The following is a 19,834-nucleotide window of genomic DNA, read 5'->3' as shown; positions in this document are numbered from 1 at the left end:
AGAAAAGAAAGAAAGAAAAGTGGGAAGAAGAAAGCTGAACATGGTATAAGTTAAGAAGGATTCAAAGAAGCTGTCCTCTTTGAACTCGAGGCCTTCAAACATGAACATGAAGGGCATCGGGGAGGGACGGGGCAAAAATCAAGAAGAAGGTATGGGAGCTGAGCAACTGGAACTAGTGGAATATAGATTGGGGCAATGAGAGAAACAGGGTTGGTGAAGACAGCACGACGGTGAGAACTAAAATAAAAACAGCAGAACTGAGAGGGCAGAAAGGCTGACAGCAGGAGACAAGGAGTTATCTGGATGGAAGAAAGCAAAAGAGGAGATAAAGGCAGCAGTAGAATGGAAGAAAAACAGACAGAGAAAAATATCTGTTAATCTTTCTCACACTGACACACTCAAGATGTCCTTATCATCACTGTGGCAGAAAAGGACATCAGACTGAGAGGATAGTAGGGGGAAAAAGAAAAGTAGCTGCTCCAGGAAACGCTGCTTACAATCAAAGAGCAATCAGCTGGAAAAACAAACAATCTGCACACCGATAATCCACAACACTGAAACACCTGACAGACAAAACACTGATTATCACCTCACAAAAGGGTGAGATATACTGTACTAGACAGCAAGTGAACAGTTAGTGCTTGAAGTTGAGCCAACAGGGAAATGAGCAATCATAAGGATTTAAGGGACTCTGACAAAGGTCAGACTCGACAACTGGGCCCAACAGAAGTGGTCCAAGGAGCCGCACATGTGACAGTGTTTTGGTTAGCAAAGACTGGCTTGTGTAGTCTGATGCTACAGAAGAGCTACTCCAGAATAAACTGCTGAAAAAGTTCATGCTGAATAAGACAGGAAGGTCTCAGTACAGTGCAGCCCTTCGAATGGCAAATCATTAAATAAGTAATGGCAGCAATCTGTTAGAACAATAATGTTTTCTGTTGCTCTTGTCAGACACAAGTTGCATCGGGGTGCACTGTGGGAAAAGGCCAGCTACTGAGGCAACATGATGCTCTGGGCTATAATGTAAAATTTTAAGGAACAGCTTCCAGAACGAGTGTTCAGAGCATCGAACGAACAGGAACCATCTCACAGTTTACAGAGCTTAAAGAGCCCGCTGCTAACATCTAGTGCCTGATACCGCATGACTGCGAGGTCTCAAGTAGCTGTAAAAACAAACAACCTGTTGCATATGAAGTTTTTCTCCAAGAAACCTTATTTTCAGATATTATATGCCGTTTTGTTAGATTTAGGCACAGTAGCTCTGTGGAAAACGTGTTAAACTGTACGCTAACCAGAAACAACAGTTTCCGCCTACCTGTGATTCTGATTGGGCAGCTCTTTGGTCCACGGTGGAGTCACATCAGCTGCGAAGCCGACATCATCGTGCGAGCTCGAGGACGACTGGTCGGAAAGGTGGGGTGGAAGAAGTGGCGGCCGGTCATCTTCTATGATCACAGTGTCGTCCTGCGGCATGTTGACGGTCGGTGAGAGCTGATAGTTTCCTGCAGGGGACAAAAATATACTTTTCATTATTCTTATGTTTTCATCGCTGTGTTTATGTGTTTTGGTCCTTCAGATCCAAAGTTTTCTGTGTTCCCAACTTCACAAAGAAGACTTGTATGTCTCCACTCTGACAAAGACATAAATATACATGTAGAAAAAATGAAAAGGTTAAAGCCAAGTTGTTATGTTAGTCCTTGAGACTCAGAGCAACAGCAGCATTTCTCAAGTCAATAATAAGAGAGAAAAGGACGGAGAATCAACACGCCAGAACACAAAGTCTTACAGCTCGGTGTGACAGAGTAAAGCAATCTAACAAAATCAGTTAGTTTACATTTATACCGCTTCTTTCTGACTGGTTTCATTTCTCATGACTTTCACTAATGAAGAACAATATGTTTTATTGACACGACTCAAATTAGAGTCTTGCTTCTTCTTACAGTTCAGTAAGATGTATGAGACAAGTGCACATCTCAACAAATGAATTGGTACTCAGCCGCCGTCTACTGTACAAACCACACAGCATCCCCGTCAGTGTGCTTGAGCGTAAATCAGGAGTTATTTCCAGAGAGAACATTTGAGCCACACTTCCTAATCAGTCAGTGCTGCAGCGATTTATCAATATGGAGAACCTGAGAGTTGAGAAGACACTATGTCTCATCAGCGATTTTATTTTATTGGAATAATCCCTACATAGAAAACAGCATCCGCGATTTATATTGGCGCCAAGGTGAAAATCATGAAAACTGAAAAAAGGAGCACGCTGACTGGAGAAACCCTCAGGAATTCATTTATTTGTGACAGAAGACAACTACTGTATTAAGCGTGAGACTGCAGTCACAGTTTAATTGGAAAGGGACAACAAAATACAATGAAACATGGGTAACTTTTGAAACCACAGAACATATTTTGAAGTTTAAAAACGGTGAGTGAAACGGCTTCTGGCTAATCAGCTTCTACCAAGAGGAGTCTGGCAGCAGGCACAATGGTGCTCTTATGTCAAAACACTATGATTAATTCAAGCTGTGCCCTCACAAATAAAGATTAAAAAAAGTCTGTGTTGAAGCAGAAAAAAAAAAATTAAATAGTCTCCTTTCTCCGCCTCTGAAAAGCACAGCTTAAAAACTCTCATTGATATGCAGCACATGACTTTGTCTTTAATCTGTATTTTGAAACTGGCATCAAAAAGGGTATCTTCAATGCTTCATAAAAGCCTTGTGTACTGAGCTTAGGGAGGAGTTTGTTTGTCAGAGACCAGGAGGTCTAAGCCAGGCCTGCTGTTTGCTTCTCTTAACCAGGCACCAAGGGGACCGCAGGGCCGCAGCATGTCATTTCATCCAGCTAGCATGGGTGAATGACCTGATGTAAATGAGCTGAAAGGAGAAAACAAAGGAGCGATGAGGAGGTTTGAGTGTGTTAGGGTATGCAAATTTGTGTGTAGAGGTCAATTAAAATGTTGTCGGTCAATGTTCAAAGTGACATCTTATTTATGTGAACTGACTGATGCACAACGTACTTTTTAATCCCATTTTGGAAACATAATAAGGCAGTAAAGCTTGCGCCACACAAAACCCTATTTAGAGTGTTATTTTAAAGGAATAATATGACTTACAGTGATGTTTGTGCTGCAGTTTTGGTGATTGAAATTCTAGTACTTCAGCAGTTATCTGTAAGTGATGTATGGGAAGCTGCTTGTAAATCAAGGTTAGCAGCAGGAACTGATTACTTTGCCCTCCACCTTCTAAATATGGTTCTGGTTTCAAAATTGAGAGCTCAGAAGCCAATGATGAAATAGTTAATATTTACAGCCTCCTTGTGCTTGGTAGTGACTAAAAAAGTAGTGGGAGAAAAAAGACAATAAGAAATGCAGAAATAAGAAATAAATGCACACATTTCTAGGAATATATATAGATGTATATATAGATGTGTAGATATAGATATATAGATATATAGATGTGTACAAGCATGAATTCTCTCACACTCAGTGTGAATGTGCTGTGCTGGATCTGCAGAAGTGTGCAAAGTGCACGGCCTTAACCTTCCCTGAACAACTACAACTGTTCTAGTGGTTTTAGTGTGTGTCTTTGCCCTCCTTTCAGCCCCGCCTCCTGCTGTGCATGTTTGTTATTCACTGTGAATCTGGGAGTCCGGGCGGGTCCTCCAGCACAGCATGGCCACTTCTTTCTCTCAGACCACAGCCACACACATTTTACACAAGCGTCCGCACACATGTGCATTCACAGAACCACTTAATCCCATTTCCCTAAGCAGTCCAATGCGCAACACTGAGAATCCCATCAATGTCACAGTTTGAATCACTGCAGTACAATCAACTGGCAGCTACTGAGTAGGAAACCAATGAATCTGTCAACTCAGTTGCTCGGTATAAGGACGGGGAAAAAAAAGCTTCTTTGTTTTAGTTCCAGCACCCGAGGGCAGCCGACAGCCAGCGACAATGGCTGTGCCATGTGGACGCAGCACACACCCAACATCACCTGAGAATCGAACCAATAAACACAAATTATTGTTCCCAACGGCTGTAATAATTTTAGACAGCGCTGCAGTGGAACAATAGGCAGCATTTCATTGGTGAGTCTCCAGTATTATTAGATGCTTTTTGTATACAACTGCTGAATACTTGAAGGAAAAAAGGGGGACATGGAACTGGCAAGAGGGAAGGAGGGGGTACAAAAGACTTTCTGAATGAAACTGGAAGTAGCAGGAGGGGAGGATAACATGAGGTGAAAGCCATGCGGAGCATTCCCCCCCTCCCTCCTTTTAATTTTGTCTTGTCTCAATGTATTTGCATAATTAGCAAAGAGGTTATTGCCAGGGGTGCTGGGCCTTGAAAGCTATTGGCCTGAAGGAATAATTAAGCTGCTCTCTTATCCCTGGCATCTTCAGCAAGCGATCTAAGAGTGCATGTGGTCCGAAATTCAAGCTGATATGTTCGAAACCAAGTTCTCCTCTAAGAAAGCTTAATGCATGATTTATGTTTAGCTGCACCCTCACAACGCAAGAACAGGCTTATTCCAAGGAACTGTGAAAGACCCCTCCAGCACTCAAACACACACACAATTGTATTTATCTTAAGAAGGTTTGCTGAGCATGCAAAGCTCTACTTTGTGTTCACATGCGTTCCCATCTGGGACCTGCTTCTAGTCTCTTCCTGACAGCTCCTGACTAGCAGCAATGGAGCAGCTCATAGCCGTGCATCTGTTTTTCCAGACCCTTCCACTGTATTCACATCAGTCATAACACAGCTGCCTATGTTGGCGAATCACCACATTTATGTTAATTCACAGGGAATTGACTCAAGTACAAAGGGTGACAAGTTAGCTCGTGCAATCATCAGGAGTTACTACAACTTAAAGTTGCAAATCCTGCAGCTGGTCCATCAATACAAACGTAAGCACGGGCCAGAGCACTCGTCCAACTCCCAGACATGCACTTTAAAAGTGGTGGTTGACCCAAATTACACAGAAAGACGCCACGATTGTTACCCTATGTTGTAGTGGTGTGAAACCATGTCCAAAGTTTGGGTTTTTCCGCCCATGTTTGGACATATTCTTGGAGGTGTCTTCTTTCACTCAAATACGGTGTCAAAAAGCTCTAAAATATCTTTCTATAAGACAAATATTAGATTCCACCAGCGCTACTTTCATTAAAGAAACTGTTCCAATCCAAACAAGAAGGGTTCTATAGAACCAACCTTCTAAAGTCAAGTCATGATCAAAAACTTGACATTTACTGCAGCAAACCTGGTCTGAGGGCCAAAACAGTCATTTTATAGGTAGACATAAATAAAGGGAAGAATTCGATGTGGAATGAATGTTAGAAAAAGTTTTAATAGCTTTAAGAACGGGGATGAAAGATCAATTGTTTGGGAGAAAAGTTCTGATGTTTATGATGGGTTTGGCCGGACTATCGGCCCTCCATCCAATGTTTATTTATAATTGCCAGCACAGCCTCTATAATTCTCATCCTAGAAAGAAGGAGAAGAAAGATGCAGATGACACAAAAAATGTTCAGCTAATGATTTTTGCAAAACTCACTTTAAGCAGGTGGGTAATTTGCACTGCAGTTTTTACTTTACAGATTACTGTCGGGTGATTTTCACAGGATTAAGATCAACAATCATATAATTATTACAGTTTATTACATGTATATACATACTAACCTCATGTGAAGAGGAATAAAATTCAAACTGAGTCCCAGTTTGACTGGTCCCCATCAAATCTTATTTTTATAAAAATGTAGTTATAGACAACACAAAAGACATTTGAAAAAATACCTTTAAAATGTTAATTTATGAGGAAAATACTAAGAAAAGCAGAGTCTACCAGCTTAAAGTTTGAGATTGCTGACCTTTATCCTCTTTGCCGAGTCCACAGTGGCAAATTAAACAAGAGTTCATATAAGGATTTAATCCTTTCCCTACCTCTCCCAATCTTCACAAAACCACAGAGATTGCTCTGTGGTTTGTTCTAAAAAGCCCAAACTGCTTATCTGTAGTGATTCAAGTACATGAAAAAAATCCTTTTATAACCCACTTGATTTTAAAACCACGTGTCAAAAAGAAGACTCAGAATACGTTACATGATATATTGAGGCTGAAATGCCTCCTTAAACAGTCAAGGGAAAAAATCCACTGGGCTGATTAAGTGTTTAATAAGCAGAGAAAAGAGTCACGTGTCTGTGACACATAGCAATTATAGAGTGTGCAGCCCTCATAGGCCAGCCTTGGAGGTTTCAAGCATGCGGTGCCTGATCCTGGTGGACAAACGGACCACTCTCGGTGCTTTGATATCAGATATTCCCTGCTTAGCCCAGTCAGTTCACAGTGAAATCACAAAAACAAGACAAGTGACAGAGGATCAAAAAAAGCACGTGGCACGTGTGTTGGGAGACACAAATACTGATGGGGCATGAGCTGCAACACTACAGCAGCACTGCGGTGACATTATTCAATTTAAGTTGAGCCTCATCATGTTTCACAAAATCCATCTCTCGCTTGTAAAGGTTGTGACTGGATGCAGCTCCACATTTTGGACAATATTTAATCATATTTAAGGGAGACTGACAGTAGAAAAGCAGATATTAATAACAATTTCTATATTTTTTTCTTAGTACAGCCTTCCTTTAATTTCACCTAACAAACAGTCTCATCCTCACCAACAGGCCAAACTTCACTTTGATTTTTATTCTGGAAGATTATTTTGTTTGTTTAGTTTCCATTTGTTTGGATCGAATCTCTTGCTTAAAGAAAGAGGAAAAAAATCCTTAAAGTATTACTGCAACGACTGTGCCACTCTGGTAACAACCTGAGAACCCATCAGCTCGTACACTGACTTGGCGTCCAAGTGCAACGGCTAGTTTTTCAGGGCTTCAGCATACCCAAACTGCGGATAACAAATATCTGTTCAAAACCCCCCTCTTTTGTTTTTGCTCTCGACATAGATAGACTGACTTGCAAACAAAGCATGCTCAAATATTTGCTTAGTTAACAAGACGCAGGAAACTTCTGTAACTATCTAATAGCTACCCCCGAAAAATCAAAACTGTTTATTCGTATTATTTTCTTTTTTCTGTAAAAGACCCTCTGCCAGGTTTGATTTTAAAGTTTAACAAAGTCCCATATTAACCACCCACTGTTTGCAGAAAGCTCTTCTATGCTCCAGTTCAACCTTGACAGCTTTACTGCTTTTTGTTTTTCGTTTCAGGCAGAGAAAAAGACTCTTTGCAGTCTTTAGAAAGCCTTCTCCCGTCCAACAAAACTAAAGATCAGCAACTGTTGAAACACGTCTGGTCAGTACATTCTGGAGGCCCCTGCAGATTATGCTGATTTTGAACTGTATACACAAAGTGATGTATTAACTTCATGAAGCATTAGGATAAACTCGAGCTTCACAAAAGATTCAGACATCAGTTTGTCTGGTCGGCAAAGTGACAGCGATCTCATTTGCCACTGCTAAGCAGACAACTGCTGTAAATCTGCCTCGTGCTTTCACTCCCAACCCTGTACGCTCATTATGTGCTTGCTGTTTGTTAAGCATGGATGAACGCAGCCACTGTAGCAGCATGGAGGAGCTTCACCTATTAAGTAGAAAAACAGTAAGAAGAGTTGAAGTAACTCTTATCTTGTATTTTAAAAAAGTAGCTCTAGGCAAATCTGTCTCATTAATCAATGCAACTTAATCTGAAAGTGTTTTCCATTTATGCAAATCGGTTGACTCTGACACTGTCAGTATATATAAAAGTGTAAGCTATGAGTGACAGAGAAAGTGTTAATTTATTTACATTAAAAGTATTTTCTGTGTCTTTTTTTTCCCCTTTGGGCTCATTTGCAATGAATCAGCAGAAGAGAAATCGAAGAATTCAAAGCAAATAAACAACTGCAAAGGACAAGATGTAGGAAGATGGTCAGGTCATTTTGTTCTTTCTTGAAATTAAAACAGGCGAGCTTTGCGATTTCACCATCTGGTGCACAGAATCCTTTCTTTGACATTAACGAACATAACCACCCATCCATCAATCACTCAAGTGCTACACAAATGCAATCCTGCACAGATGCGCACAAAGCTCTTACACACAGATACAAATATGCTTGCTAATCACACACACGCACGCACACGCACGCACACACACGCGCACGCAGTCACTTTCAAACCAGCTCAGAGCATGTTTGAGCAAAGGGTTATTTAGAAACAGGGAGAGTTGCAGGTTTGAGAACCAATGCACGCGTGACACTTTCAGAAAACATACAAGCAACAAACTGTCGAGGGGGCATTTGTCCATCTCTGCCCCCTGCGGCCTGACAGAGACATTAAAAACCACTGGTTCCAGATGATACTGCTGGCTCATGCTGACAAAACCTGGCAGGCTAGCTTAGAGAACACACAAAACAAAATGCTGTAATTGCTGTAAAATGCTGCAGTTGTGACCCTATAAACATCCTTAAGCAGAAGAAACAGGGAATCACATTGCACCTGCAAATGGCCATAAACTACAACAAGGCAGGAAATGTTAGAACCAGTTGCCAATGAATGAGTACAAAAAAAAGGTCAAAATTAATTCGTTATGCTGGAACTCACCTATCGTGCGTGGCAGCATGCCTTGCCGGGGCATCAAGTTGTCATCGAGGCCCTCCAGGCCACCATACAGCGAGTGGGAGATTCGGCGCTCGTGGTCATCTAGGGAGGTGTTTAAAATCTGCTGGGGTCCCAGTGGGCTCCCTGGTGTCTCCTGAATGAAGAGGAAGCTGATGTTACATCAAAGACTAACTCCTTCCTTTGTTTGAATCACCTGTGAAGTGTTTTTATAAAGGTTAACAAAGAACAAATAATCCTTTTTAACGGGGACAGAGTGAAGTGCTAGAAGTTAAGTCTTACTCAAAAGTGAGAGAATGATTCTGAAGGGACCTAGCATCGCTAACATTTGTTCAATAGTAATGGCTGGACACAGGGGTGGCGATCCATGCTAATGCTACCAATGCGGTAACAAGGATAAATGAGGATGGATTTCCATTCGGCTGTTGAGCCACAGGCTGTTACCGAGCTGGCGATCCCCCGCTGGGGAAGATTAGCTTCCTAGCATCTTGACATTTCCCTTAAGACCCATGATGACAGTCTTTCTTGCTGGACAAATAGACCATTTGCATGCCCCGTTACCCTTTTGCACACATCTACTGCCTGAGAAGGTGTGTGCACGTGTGTCTTTTGTCCGTTGGATCACTGGATGTACTGATGTTTTCTGTATGGTTTTTGCATTTCTTTCTGAAGGTGATGACAGCTCTAATGATAACAGTCATAAATGTTAACACATATCAGGAAATGACACTATCAAACTTGACTCAATACTGGGACCAAATGACTCCAATCAATGACTATGACTAGCTTGGCTGGAATTTGAGTTTGGCAGAAGGTCTTTGCCCAATGATCCCTTTCACTTCAGTGAATGGTTGTGCTGCTATAAACACTGCCGAATAGATAGGGATGTAACAGAAAACTTCAGTTTATGAGAGCATACATATGGTGGTAATATTAGGATGCTGGCAAAAGTGTCATGAGGCAGATTACAGAAAAGAAGGCTCTTTGTGCAAGACTAGAAACATGTTCACATCCTGAATCACCTTTAGCTCATCGATCAAACTGCTTTTTCTTTCTTGTTAGGGATTCACCGGGGTCATTTAGACAAGACAAGTCTGTTTATGAAAAAGGAATAAATAAATAAACCCTTGCAGCAGCCCTGAACTCGATCTTGTGTTGTGAATGCAAGACGTTATTTAGCACAGAAACCTATAACTTTCCAATAAATGCACGCAAGTAAAAATACAGCACAGGCCTGCGAAGTGTAGAGTAATACAATAAGTTCACACTGGAAATAAGGCAAAATTCAAAACCCTTAAGCAAGACACCATAATAGCTCTTGTAGAAAGGTAAGAAAATCATAGACATTTCCTTTTTAAATAACTCCTCATGTAGAAAAAAAATGTTAGTATGCCAATAAAAGTTTCTACCAGTTTTACTGCTAACACGTCTTAATTTTTCTGGATGCCTTTCTTGCACTACAAATGAAGAAAGTCATTTGCTGAACAGATTAAACCGTTTGAACGATGGCAAACATAACTAATGAAAACTTCACATGGATAAAACAAATCAACTACGGAGAGCGACTCATTTCGAAGGTCGCCATATGGTGCTGTGACTGCCGGCATGCAGCTGCTCTTGACTTTAAATGAGGTAGTTAATGAATCGGGTGACTGAGGGGCCGGGGTGAAATGCCTCGGTAATAGCCGATGGGATTCGCCGTACTGAGGGCACGTGGACAAATCACACCGCAGCTCATTGCATATTCAGGCTGATAATTGAACTCCTGGAAGGTCTCGATCCCTTCGGGTGCCAGCGGTGATGTGGAAGTTGGCTGGTTGGAGTTCACTGCGTTTCTATGGGGATGGAGGAAAGATCGGAAATGGTGGAGCCTGTGATTTATGCAAAAGCAAACATTTGAGATTGATATCGGATTGACGGGGACACGGAAGGGAGAGTAAATAAAGATTTATCTGATCACATATGTCGCTAAATGTCAAATGAGCTATAGGTCTTATCCTATAGTAATTAGGTGTTATTAGATTTTAAGTAATATTTGATTGATGGCTGGTTATGATGCGTTAATCTATACTGAGCCTATGGGGCTTCGAGCTCAGACCAGTCTCTTTGAGAACAAGTGTATTAAATTGTTGTTTTCCTCCTCTTGTTTTCTCAGTGTCACGGACTCTATTTTTATAAATAGCCAGACACTTGGACAGCCTCAGGCCATGCCTCCAGCTCTGCATGTGAAGCAAAGATTGACGAGACTCCCAGCGCTCGAATTTTATTCATCCACCACGCTCTCTGTGAAGTCTCACTGCTTCGACATGTCGGCAACACACACGCGTGTGCATATACATAGGACGTGTTGGCAAACGGACACGCAGAAATATCCTGGTAAATAAATGCATATGTGCATAAGCTGGATGTACAAAAGCACAAACTGCACGCTTCACTACACATATATACACGCACACAGGCTGATAACACACACACACACACACACACACACACACAAGACACACCTCCAGGCTTAGCCTCTGCTTTCAATTACGAGGCGGACCGAGGGGAAATCAAAACTTTGACACACCAGGTTGGAAAAGGAGAGCAGAGAAGCCAGGCACTGCCAGAGGCGTACACGTGCACACGGATGTGCGCGTCCATTTGCAGACACGCAGCAGCGGTGCACACAGATTCAGCCTCAGCTTTCAAGCAGGCGACAGGCCAAGGTGTACGGAGAATGTAAAAACATGACATTGAGGGGAGGAGAAAAGTTGCGCAGCTCAGTTCGCAGCCGTGTATTTTTCCTCCACCTGCCTCGAGGGAGGCAGGAGTGAATGTAAGGGGTTGGTGAAATGCTATGACCTGACTGCTTCCTTTTATTTTATGAAATAATTAATTGATGCTTATAAGGGTATTTCCCAGTGGTTTGGCTTTGGGTTGTTATATATTTATCACAGAAAGGAACTCACAGAAATCAGGCCTAATGACTTAAGTGGCTATATTCAAGAACAGCAATGCCAAATTTTAGAGAAACAAAAACAAAAAAAACCCCAACAACATGGAAACTGCAACTATAGATATTCTGATCTGAATACTAACAGATTGGAAAGTGAAATTTGCCCCATTAGAGTTGAAAATACTAAAAGTAAGGTTGGACTCTAGCAGACTGAAATAGCAGTTCTTTACCAAACTGCAGTCTGCGTCTAAATCTGGATGTTTTGTGAATCAGCAGCAGCAGTCGAAGAACTCACTACACTGCTTGAAATCACAGAACAGCTGGTAACAAAAAAGCCCGAGCATTAATACTGAATGAACGCCACCTTCTTTTGCTCAAAAACTAATGTTGACACGGCCTTGGGCACGATGTTTCCCCACAGTTTTCCCAATGAAACGGCTCAACTCTGCACAACTCTGAGGTTTGAATTTGTGAAAGCCAAGTCGGCTGCTGCAAAAGGTCATATATGCTCAGAGTGAGCAAAAACAGTAAATTATTATAGTTGCTGTACTAGTTGTAAAATCTTCTGATTGCATGGTTTACACAAAAGCGTGCTGGTCACAGCTATGATGCTGAACTTGAGTAGATCCCGACTAATACAGCATTCTTCAGACCAATATGAAATTTAGTCACTTTAAAATCCAAAATAACAGCCACATGTGTGGATTTCCCTAACATTTGTTATGTTTAGTTTAGTGCTGTCAGCTTTAACATGTTAATACGGCGTTAACGTGGGTAAACGCGTTAATGCTGTCCTCACGATTAACGCAATTAAATGAGGTTTTAGCGCACTCAACCCATCTGGAGTGGAGAATGGACAAATTGGACAAGCTGCCCAAAATGCTCCAGATGAGTTAATTGTTAATCGCGTTAGTCGTTAATGCCGAGGAACCCCTCACACGGACTAATCTGCGTTAACGGGGATTTGCCAATTTTGATGCGTTAACGCGAGTCAGTTTGTGTTAACGCGAGTCAGTTTGTGTTAACGCATTAGCGCTGACAGCACTAGTTTAGTTATTTATGAGTCCTTACTAAGGTGAGGGCTTTGAGTACTCCGGGAGAGTAGAAAAGCGCTATATAAGAATCAGCCCATTTACTAAGGTGATATGTGAATGCTGTTTTAAAATAAGTTAATAACTGTTTTACAAGTCATGGATCAGTCGTTTACGCTCTGCCCCCTGGTGGACAAATTAAGCAATGTCAATGGTTGAAGGGCGTTTCTTCCATCTCCACTTTTAATTTTTCAACGTTGGAAATTCTGACACTGATTTATCTCCAAACAGCCAACATCAGGCAATATAACGGCCAATATGCTGGATAAGTTCTAAAACTGAGGCTTTAAGCCCTCTCAGACTCCCATTTAATCATCAGTAAGACACATTAGCAAAATCGGCAAAGCAGCGGTTCTAATTAAAAAGTAATGATTGTCCTGGTCTATATAAATTCACACAGCCGAGAACCAGACATTCAAATCCATCCTTCACCTTGGTTCCTACCTCATTTCTTTTGGCAACTCGCCTGGCCACAATGAGCTGGATCATACCACGCTTGTTGCCTTCAGTTGACATGGACTTGCGTAGCGTCTCCATAGCGTCTTGGTTGGTTTTGCCCAATAGCGACTCGCCGTTGACAGCAATCAACTGGTCATTTACTCGCAGTCGCCCGTCCTTTTAATAAACAACCAATTACATATGCTGTTTAAACTTTTAACACTATGGAAAAAGTGCATTGTGTATTTTTACTGACTGAACAATAAACGCTGTAAATAGACCTAAAAGCACTTACACCTCCGGTTTAACAATAACCTTGATCTAATCAGACAAACGACCTCACTCACTAAGAGGATCCTGTTTCTAGTCATGATCTAATGTCTTGGAGAAAACAGTGCTTTCAAGGCCATTATCATGAGCTGTCAACACAAGCTTGTTTGTATGAAAAACAATCAAGTTGAAGGACTATTGAAACCGACTGCAGCACTACAGACAGCCATGGAAGAAAGGCTGCTTTGTGCTCATAGAGCTCATCACAGCTTAAGTGTTTCTTAGAACCAGGAAAGTCGTTTACCTCACGTTCCCTGTTAGAAGGTTAAAGTTACTTTTTAAAGTTTGGCATATCGAAAAATCACACCTAAAATATAAAAAGCTTTAAGACAAAGACATTCTAATGTAATGTAAAGACACACAGATTTAATTCTAAACTTAATGATTCTGCCGCCGGCCAGGTGTCAGTTAGGACTTGCTGGTGTACATAACATTTAGAGTCAGATTTAACTGAATCAGCATCTTTAGATTTCAATTTCATATATAAAAAAAAAAAAACTTGCCTCCATGAATGAACACATTTTTAATCTTTCTTCTTTATTTCCATTCAGACGCTTTATTATTCATGAGAGAGGCTACTGTACCTTACAGGCTGCACCTCCATTTATGATGGATTTGACAAAGATGCCCAGATCTGCATGGTTTTCCTTGGAGCGGTTGCCTTTAACGCTCACACCCAAACCTGCAGAACCCGAGTCACTGAGGGGGATCTCAAAGGTCAGGAACTCTCTGGTCCCATCAGGGGTCAGGACCAACTCGTCCTCCTCTGTCTTCTGTAAGAGGCGGAGCAAAGATTGAGATATGGAGCCCAATTTACGGAGCGAAAGCAACCCGACCAGCGACTACAAAAGAACTTTTGAGAATCCGCCGAGACAGAATCACATTTAAATACATCTAAATGCTCGTACACCGTAATAAATATTTAATCATCCAAACCAAAAAACATTCATGCATTTAGCCTAAGCAGTAAAGCAAACACCCCTTCAGCCTTGCCACACTTTCTCCGTCTTCTTGGGGTTAGCAAAAGTACAAAAGTTAAAAGGACATTCATTTGGCTACTTGAGGTTAATGAAAAGAACCTGCATATAATTTGCAGCAGGGCAGTTAGCAGGGAGGTAAATCAGAGTGCAAGCTCATTATCTACAACAGATTTATTAGTGTTAGACTACCAGTCTTAAGTGTTAAATCAGGTGCTTAGTATATGCAGGCAGAGACTTCTGTTGTATAATTAAGGCACACGGCTCTCATTACTCAACGCTGAACCAGATAAATTAAGGAAATATCCATTCTGACATCAAAATGGCATCTTATAATAGTTGGGATGTGATGTGTTAGCTTTGATCTTTGGTGCCAGTGAATAAGCTGCAAGTCCGAGTAAGTTCTGCAGTGCAGTCTCCTACAGTGGAAGAATTTTGGAGAAGGATTGTAGCCCGCTCCGACAAATGAGAAATGACATAACACTAACCTGCTTCCCATCCACCAACAACAAACACTGCACAGTTATATGAAGCTCCACAACAGCCAATATCTTGGCTAACTGAACACTTCTGTCATGTACTTGAAAGCGCAGCGTGAATCAAAGCAAATGCAATTGGAGAGCATTTACTGTGAAGCATCTGCAGGTACACAACTAAGAAGTGTTCAATAACTGCAAATTTGCCAGTGCGTGTTTCTGATTAGATTACTGAGTATATACTGCATCTATATTGTGATTAATGTCAGCCTTATGAGGTGTTCAAGCTCAGTCCAATATGATTATCTCCTGTTAATTTCAAATCATTACAGCACAGATGCACTCCAGATCAACGCCACAACTACATTTAGTGTTTGAAGGACACGGAGACTCCAAATATGGCCAACAAATGTCAAGACGTACTCTTCTTAAACATCCCTGTATACTCAGGACTAGGGCCTCACCTCAGAACTAAGAGTTGTGGCTTAGATATTAAGTCACAGCTGAATGTCTCCACTAAAAACGTCTGACTAAAAGTGTTCCTATAGAAAAAAAAGCACAAACCTCGCACCTGAATCATGATGCCAAGTGCGTCAAACAGGCAGTAAACTTCCCAGTAACCCCGCATGAACACAGCAGCCTAATTGACATGCTGAGTGCTCTCTCTGTCTCTTCCCCTCCACAACAGGTGCTTCTCTCACTCTTTCTCTAAATTCATTCTCCCTCTCTCTTCCAGCTCCAACAATAAAAAGCTATTCTCTCTTGCTTGTTATTTGACAGCTGTCCTCTGAATAGATGGGTGCGTGCACGCTAGCGCCTGGCAATTATTGTGCACGCCTAATGAATTCAATCATCGGGCTCGGTGTCAGCATGTCATTAGCTCCCTTTGTTTGCTGGGAGAGAGATGGAATTACTCTGGGTGCAACCGAGGAGGGAGAAAGAGGGATGGAGGGAGAGGCAAAGTGGCGGAGGAGGAGGGCAAAGTGAGGGGAGGGAAGGGGAGGAAGGAAGGAGGAGGAAGATAAAGGACAAGGAAGCACGAAGAGCACCGTCAGGGTGTCTGCGTGTTTCAGAAAGACAAAAGAATGCTACCTGGAATAAAGTTGTGAGAAAATTAAAAACAGAGCACGAGTCGATTTGATACGAGTGCTGCAGGATAATAAAGACAACAGGAATTTAATTATTTTGGTGCAATTCATTCTGCTGGAATAAATTTAAGGCTAATTAAAAAGTGACTCCTGAGCTGTGAGTAAGTGAATAGGAAGAAAAGTGAAGTCACAATAGAACTGATCTGTAAATGAGGTTTTATTTCAGGGCTGAAAATAGCCTCCTGTTCCCTTTTAGATTTAAATCTAATAGTTTGATTGAATTTAACTGCCATATTTCACACAGCGTTATGCAAAACTTACAAGATAATTGGACTGGAAAGTATATCTGGTAACCCTGAGAGCAAAATAAATGGTAACGTCGGAGATGCTCCAAAGCCTTTTCGCCTTTCCAAAACACAAAAGAGACTGGAGAGCCTTCCAGCAACGGCAGTTAGCAGTTAGTCTGGTAGACATAGTTAAGACTGATACTGTATCCACAGATGGCAAACTCAGCTAAAAATCAATTAATTAATTAACTAATCAGTTAAGCCTGTTATTTTAAATGCTATAACTTACTGCATTTCTAGCTAATGCTGGTCTCTGTTAGCTAAAATGTGCTTGCTCATCAGCTGGTTCCACCAGTTTTTGATAAAAGAGGGTAGAGGTTGCTTCAATTAATTGCACTTTTTCTTCGCTAATAGCACGGGCATGCTCCCGCCAGGATTCATCAGGATCACTTCTGAGAGCACGAGACATTTTCTTACATGCATCGGACTCCACAGAGTCCAAAATCCCGACCAACATTAATACGAGAACTTGTCAAAATCAGTGCTACTCTGGATGGAAATCAATGTTGTGATATTGCATATGATTAGCAAGATCATGTCACAGCAAATGCGTGCTGTCATTGAAGCTACAGATGTCTTTTTGTAGGTATTAACAGTCGTTAAACCACCGCAGGCTCGTTTACAGCATTTGCAATGTTGATTTTACACATTAAATGCGCACTAGCAAAGAATTTCCACCACCAACCAACACAATTATGGTTTAGTGTGGAAATATAATGAATATTATCTTTGCAAAAACGAAACCTTGGGCTTCTTTATTTTGAAGACGATGTCAAAATTTTATTTTTGCTATTTAACTTCATTGCTCTTCTTTCTGATTGATGAGACTCTCATTCAGCATGCAATATGTGCACTCCACACCACAGGGTTCAATGTGCTGTTTGAGGCAGTCACAAAGGTCAGAGCAAAACAGTTAAAGACTTCCAGCAGTGTTTCAGTCTGTGTCCTGCACCTCTTTTCTTCATTACTGAGAGGAACAAATCAAAAGATTTTCTCTGATGCTCTTACTACAATCTCGAAGCTCAATTATATAATTCAGTTACTTTACACCTATAATATCAATTTTCCCTCGATCCCTGCACACTGCCGCGTGGATGCCGTCTTTCCATTGGCTGCGAGGGCAGCAGTCACAGCTTGAGCGAAGCAGTGTAAATAATGGGTTTCAGAGTGTGCCACTCACGAGGCATCCTGCGTGACAGCACTTTAACAGGCAGCGAGTGGGCCTGCCACAGATCAGGTATGGTACCATCTGTGGAGAGAAGTCTGTGGAGCTAAGATTAGCATAAACCGCCAGAGAGGCTACTTTTTCCTTCTTTTTTTTTGGAAAGGAGCTGTGGGTCAGCCTGGGAAAAGTTCTGAAGTACATGATTTTACCACTAAGGCCAACTGTGGGCATCAAATGTGCTCTACTCCTACTACATCCCTGTTTACAGTGTGTAAGCAAAATTATAAGTAACATTTTATTACTATGTATAACAAAGTTACAACCTTCTGATAACCTATAATCTAAATTTTAGTCATGATCCAAAATATTTATCTTAAATTGGACGCAGTGTATCAACTTTTAAATAAAGCTTAATTGTTGTTTTTCTGAGATCCTGAATTATCTAACTGATTATTATTGTTATTAAGACCAGACAGAGAAAATACACCAACAAGAAAATCAGAAGAAAAAAAACCCCACACAGGCACAGGAGGCAAAGAAGGTTCAAAGTGAGAGGAGCTGAATGAAGGTGATGGAAAGGAAAGTAGCGATGGGCTTGAGGAGGGATGGGGGGAAATGGAGAGGGTGGAAAGGCGAGGAGCCGAAAAGAAAAGGGTGAGAAGAATGAGAGAGTGCGAGCATGACAATGACAGAGTGAGCGAGCGAGGGAGTGTGAATGAAAGGCTGACAGAAAGGGATGAATCCATGTGGAACACAAAAGGAGAGACCACTGCCACCTCTCTCACTGCGCGCCTGTATCTCTCACTCTCTCCGCTTTTCGTATTTTTATACTGCTCTTTCACATTTATTTATTTTTTAAATCTCCATCTCCTCATCTCCTCCCTGTTTTGCGCCACCTCCCTTCCCCAGCTTCTACTTGTTCTTCCGTCGCCCATCTCTTCGGCTCCTCGTTTCCCCCTCTTATCATTTATTCCTACGAGCACACCCAACATTAAAACATCTAAATTTGAAGAGCCATCGTTTTTGCTTTTATCCTTGACGCTAAAGTAGTGATTGTGCCACACGGAAAACGAGCTTTTCTCAAAGTACTGTGCAGAAAGATGCACTTGAAAACGTGAGCCTCAAATTTGAACTCGGTTCAGATAAACACCGCTTGTCTGAAAACTCTGAAATCACAGGAAAAATGCTTTTTGTCTAGTTCACAGGTGGCATCCATAAAGTAAGCAGCTCCTTTCTCAGTTATCCGACTTAAGAAATGGAAGAACTTCTACATAAGAACAACCACAGATTGATGGGACTGGAGTGTTTAAAGTCAGCACAGGTGATGACAGTGAGCTGGACGAGGCTTTGAGGATTAACAGGCTTTAACTCGGAGCAATAACTTTTGTTTTTTGTTAACTGCTGACCAAATTTTGGCTGTAACATAAAACTTGACACTTAAAAGAAGGAAAAGATGACGCATTAAATTCTCCTATTTAAGCCCTCTCACACACACAAGCTTTCTGAAGCCTTCTGTCCCTCTCGCATTCTCATTTTCACTCATTCCCATCCATCCTCCCCAAACCTCTCCAGTGCAGCACATCTAATGCAAGTCTCACACCTTCAAAGCCTCTGCTCTTCTTTGTATGTGTGCAGTAACTAAAACTTGAGCATTACGGGGAATCAGACTCTTTTCCTGCTTTTTCCTTCTCCACTGCGGGGCCTGGAATGATTAGCTTGACTTTGGCTATATAAACCTGTTGATTTGATGGCATCTGGAAAAGTCAGTTGAGGGGAATTTTAAGGGGGGGAGGAGGAGGAGGGCTGGAGGTGATGATTGAAAAGAGAGAGAGAAGTAAAAAGGGGGCAGTGAAGGGTGTAATTGGTCGAGAGAAGTCGGGCGTGGAGAGCATTGTTGGCTGCCTACTGTAGCACAGTCCATCTCTGCTTATTCATACTCCAAATCTTTTCATATTCCTGGCTTTCTTTTGCTGCTTTATGCACTGCCATCCTCGCTCTGTGTTCCTGTATCTTCATCAGCATCACTCCATCTCACCCTTTACAATCCACACTATACCCAAAAAGTGTCTGACTTTGGTCGTTTCTGCTATGATCCTTTTTTCCAGTGAAGAAAAAATAAATAAATGTTCGTAGCCTCTTCCCTCGTCCTCGTCTTTCCACTCTCCTCCCCTTTTCTCGCACCCTCCTTTCCTGCTTCCCCCTTTTCTCCCCTCTATTCATGACTCCTACTTGTCCCCCCTCCCCCTCACCTTCTCTCTCTTCTCCCACTCTTTCTGATGTGTCTCGCTGTAGCTCCATGCTGATAAACCATGAATATCAAATACCTGTGTGATCGACGCACCCGAGGCAGGCACAGCACGGAGGAGGAGAGGAAG

General features: G+C 41.7%; 1 protein-coding gene across 10 annotated transcripts in view; it reads right to left on the bottom strand.

Moving 5' to 3' along the window:
* Positions 1-19,834, bottom strand: part of pard3ab (par-3 family cell polarity regulator alpha, b) — a 262,424-nt gene that overhangs the window by 107,185 nt on the left and 135,405 nt on the right. For 9 of the 10 annotated variants that reach the window (XM_082512080.1, XM_082512082.1, XM_082512083.1 and 6 more), the window contains 4 exons: positions 13,991-14,179; positions 13,083-13,253; positions 8,595-8,745; positions 1,316-1,502 (listed from right to left, as the gene is read on the bottom strand). In XM_082512080.1, the coding sequence (XP_082368206.1) occupies positions 1,316-1,502; positions 8,595-8,745; positions 13,083-13,253; positions 13,991-14,179 (698 nt within the window). The remainder of the gene's footprint in view (positions 1-1,315; positions 1,503-8,594; positions 8,746-13,082; positions 13,254-13,990; positions 14,180-19,834) is intronic. The other variant, XM_082512087.1, reaches the window with a different exon arrangement.

Source organism: Aulonocara stuartgranti, assembly GCF_965226115.1.
Source record: "Aulonocara stuartgranti genome assembly, chromosome: 18".
NCBI lineage: Eukaryota > Metazoa > Chordata > Actinopteri > Cichliformes > Cichlidae > Aulonocara > Aulonocara stuartgranti.
The sequence above is the reverse complement of the archived record's forward strand: the minus strand, read 5'-3'. Positions and strand labels throughout refer to the sequence as shown.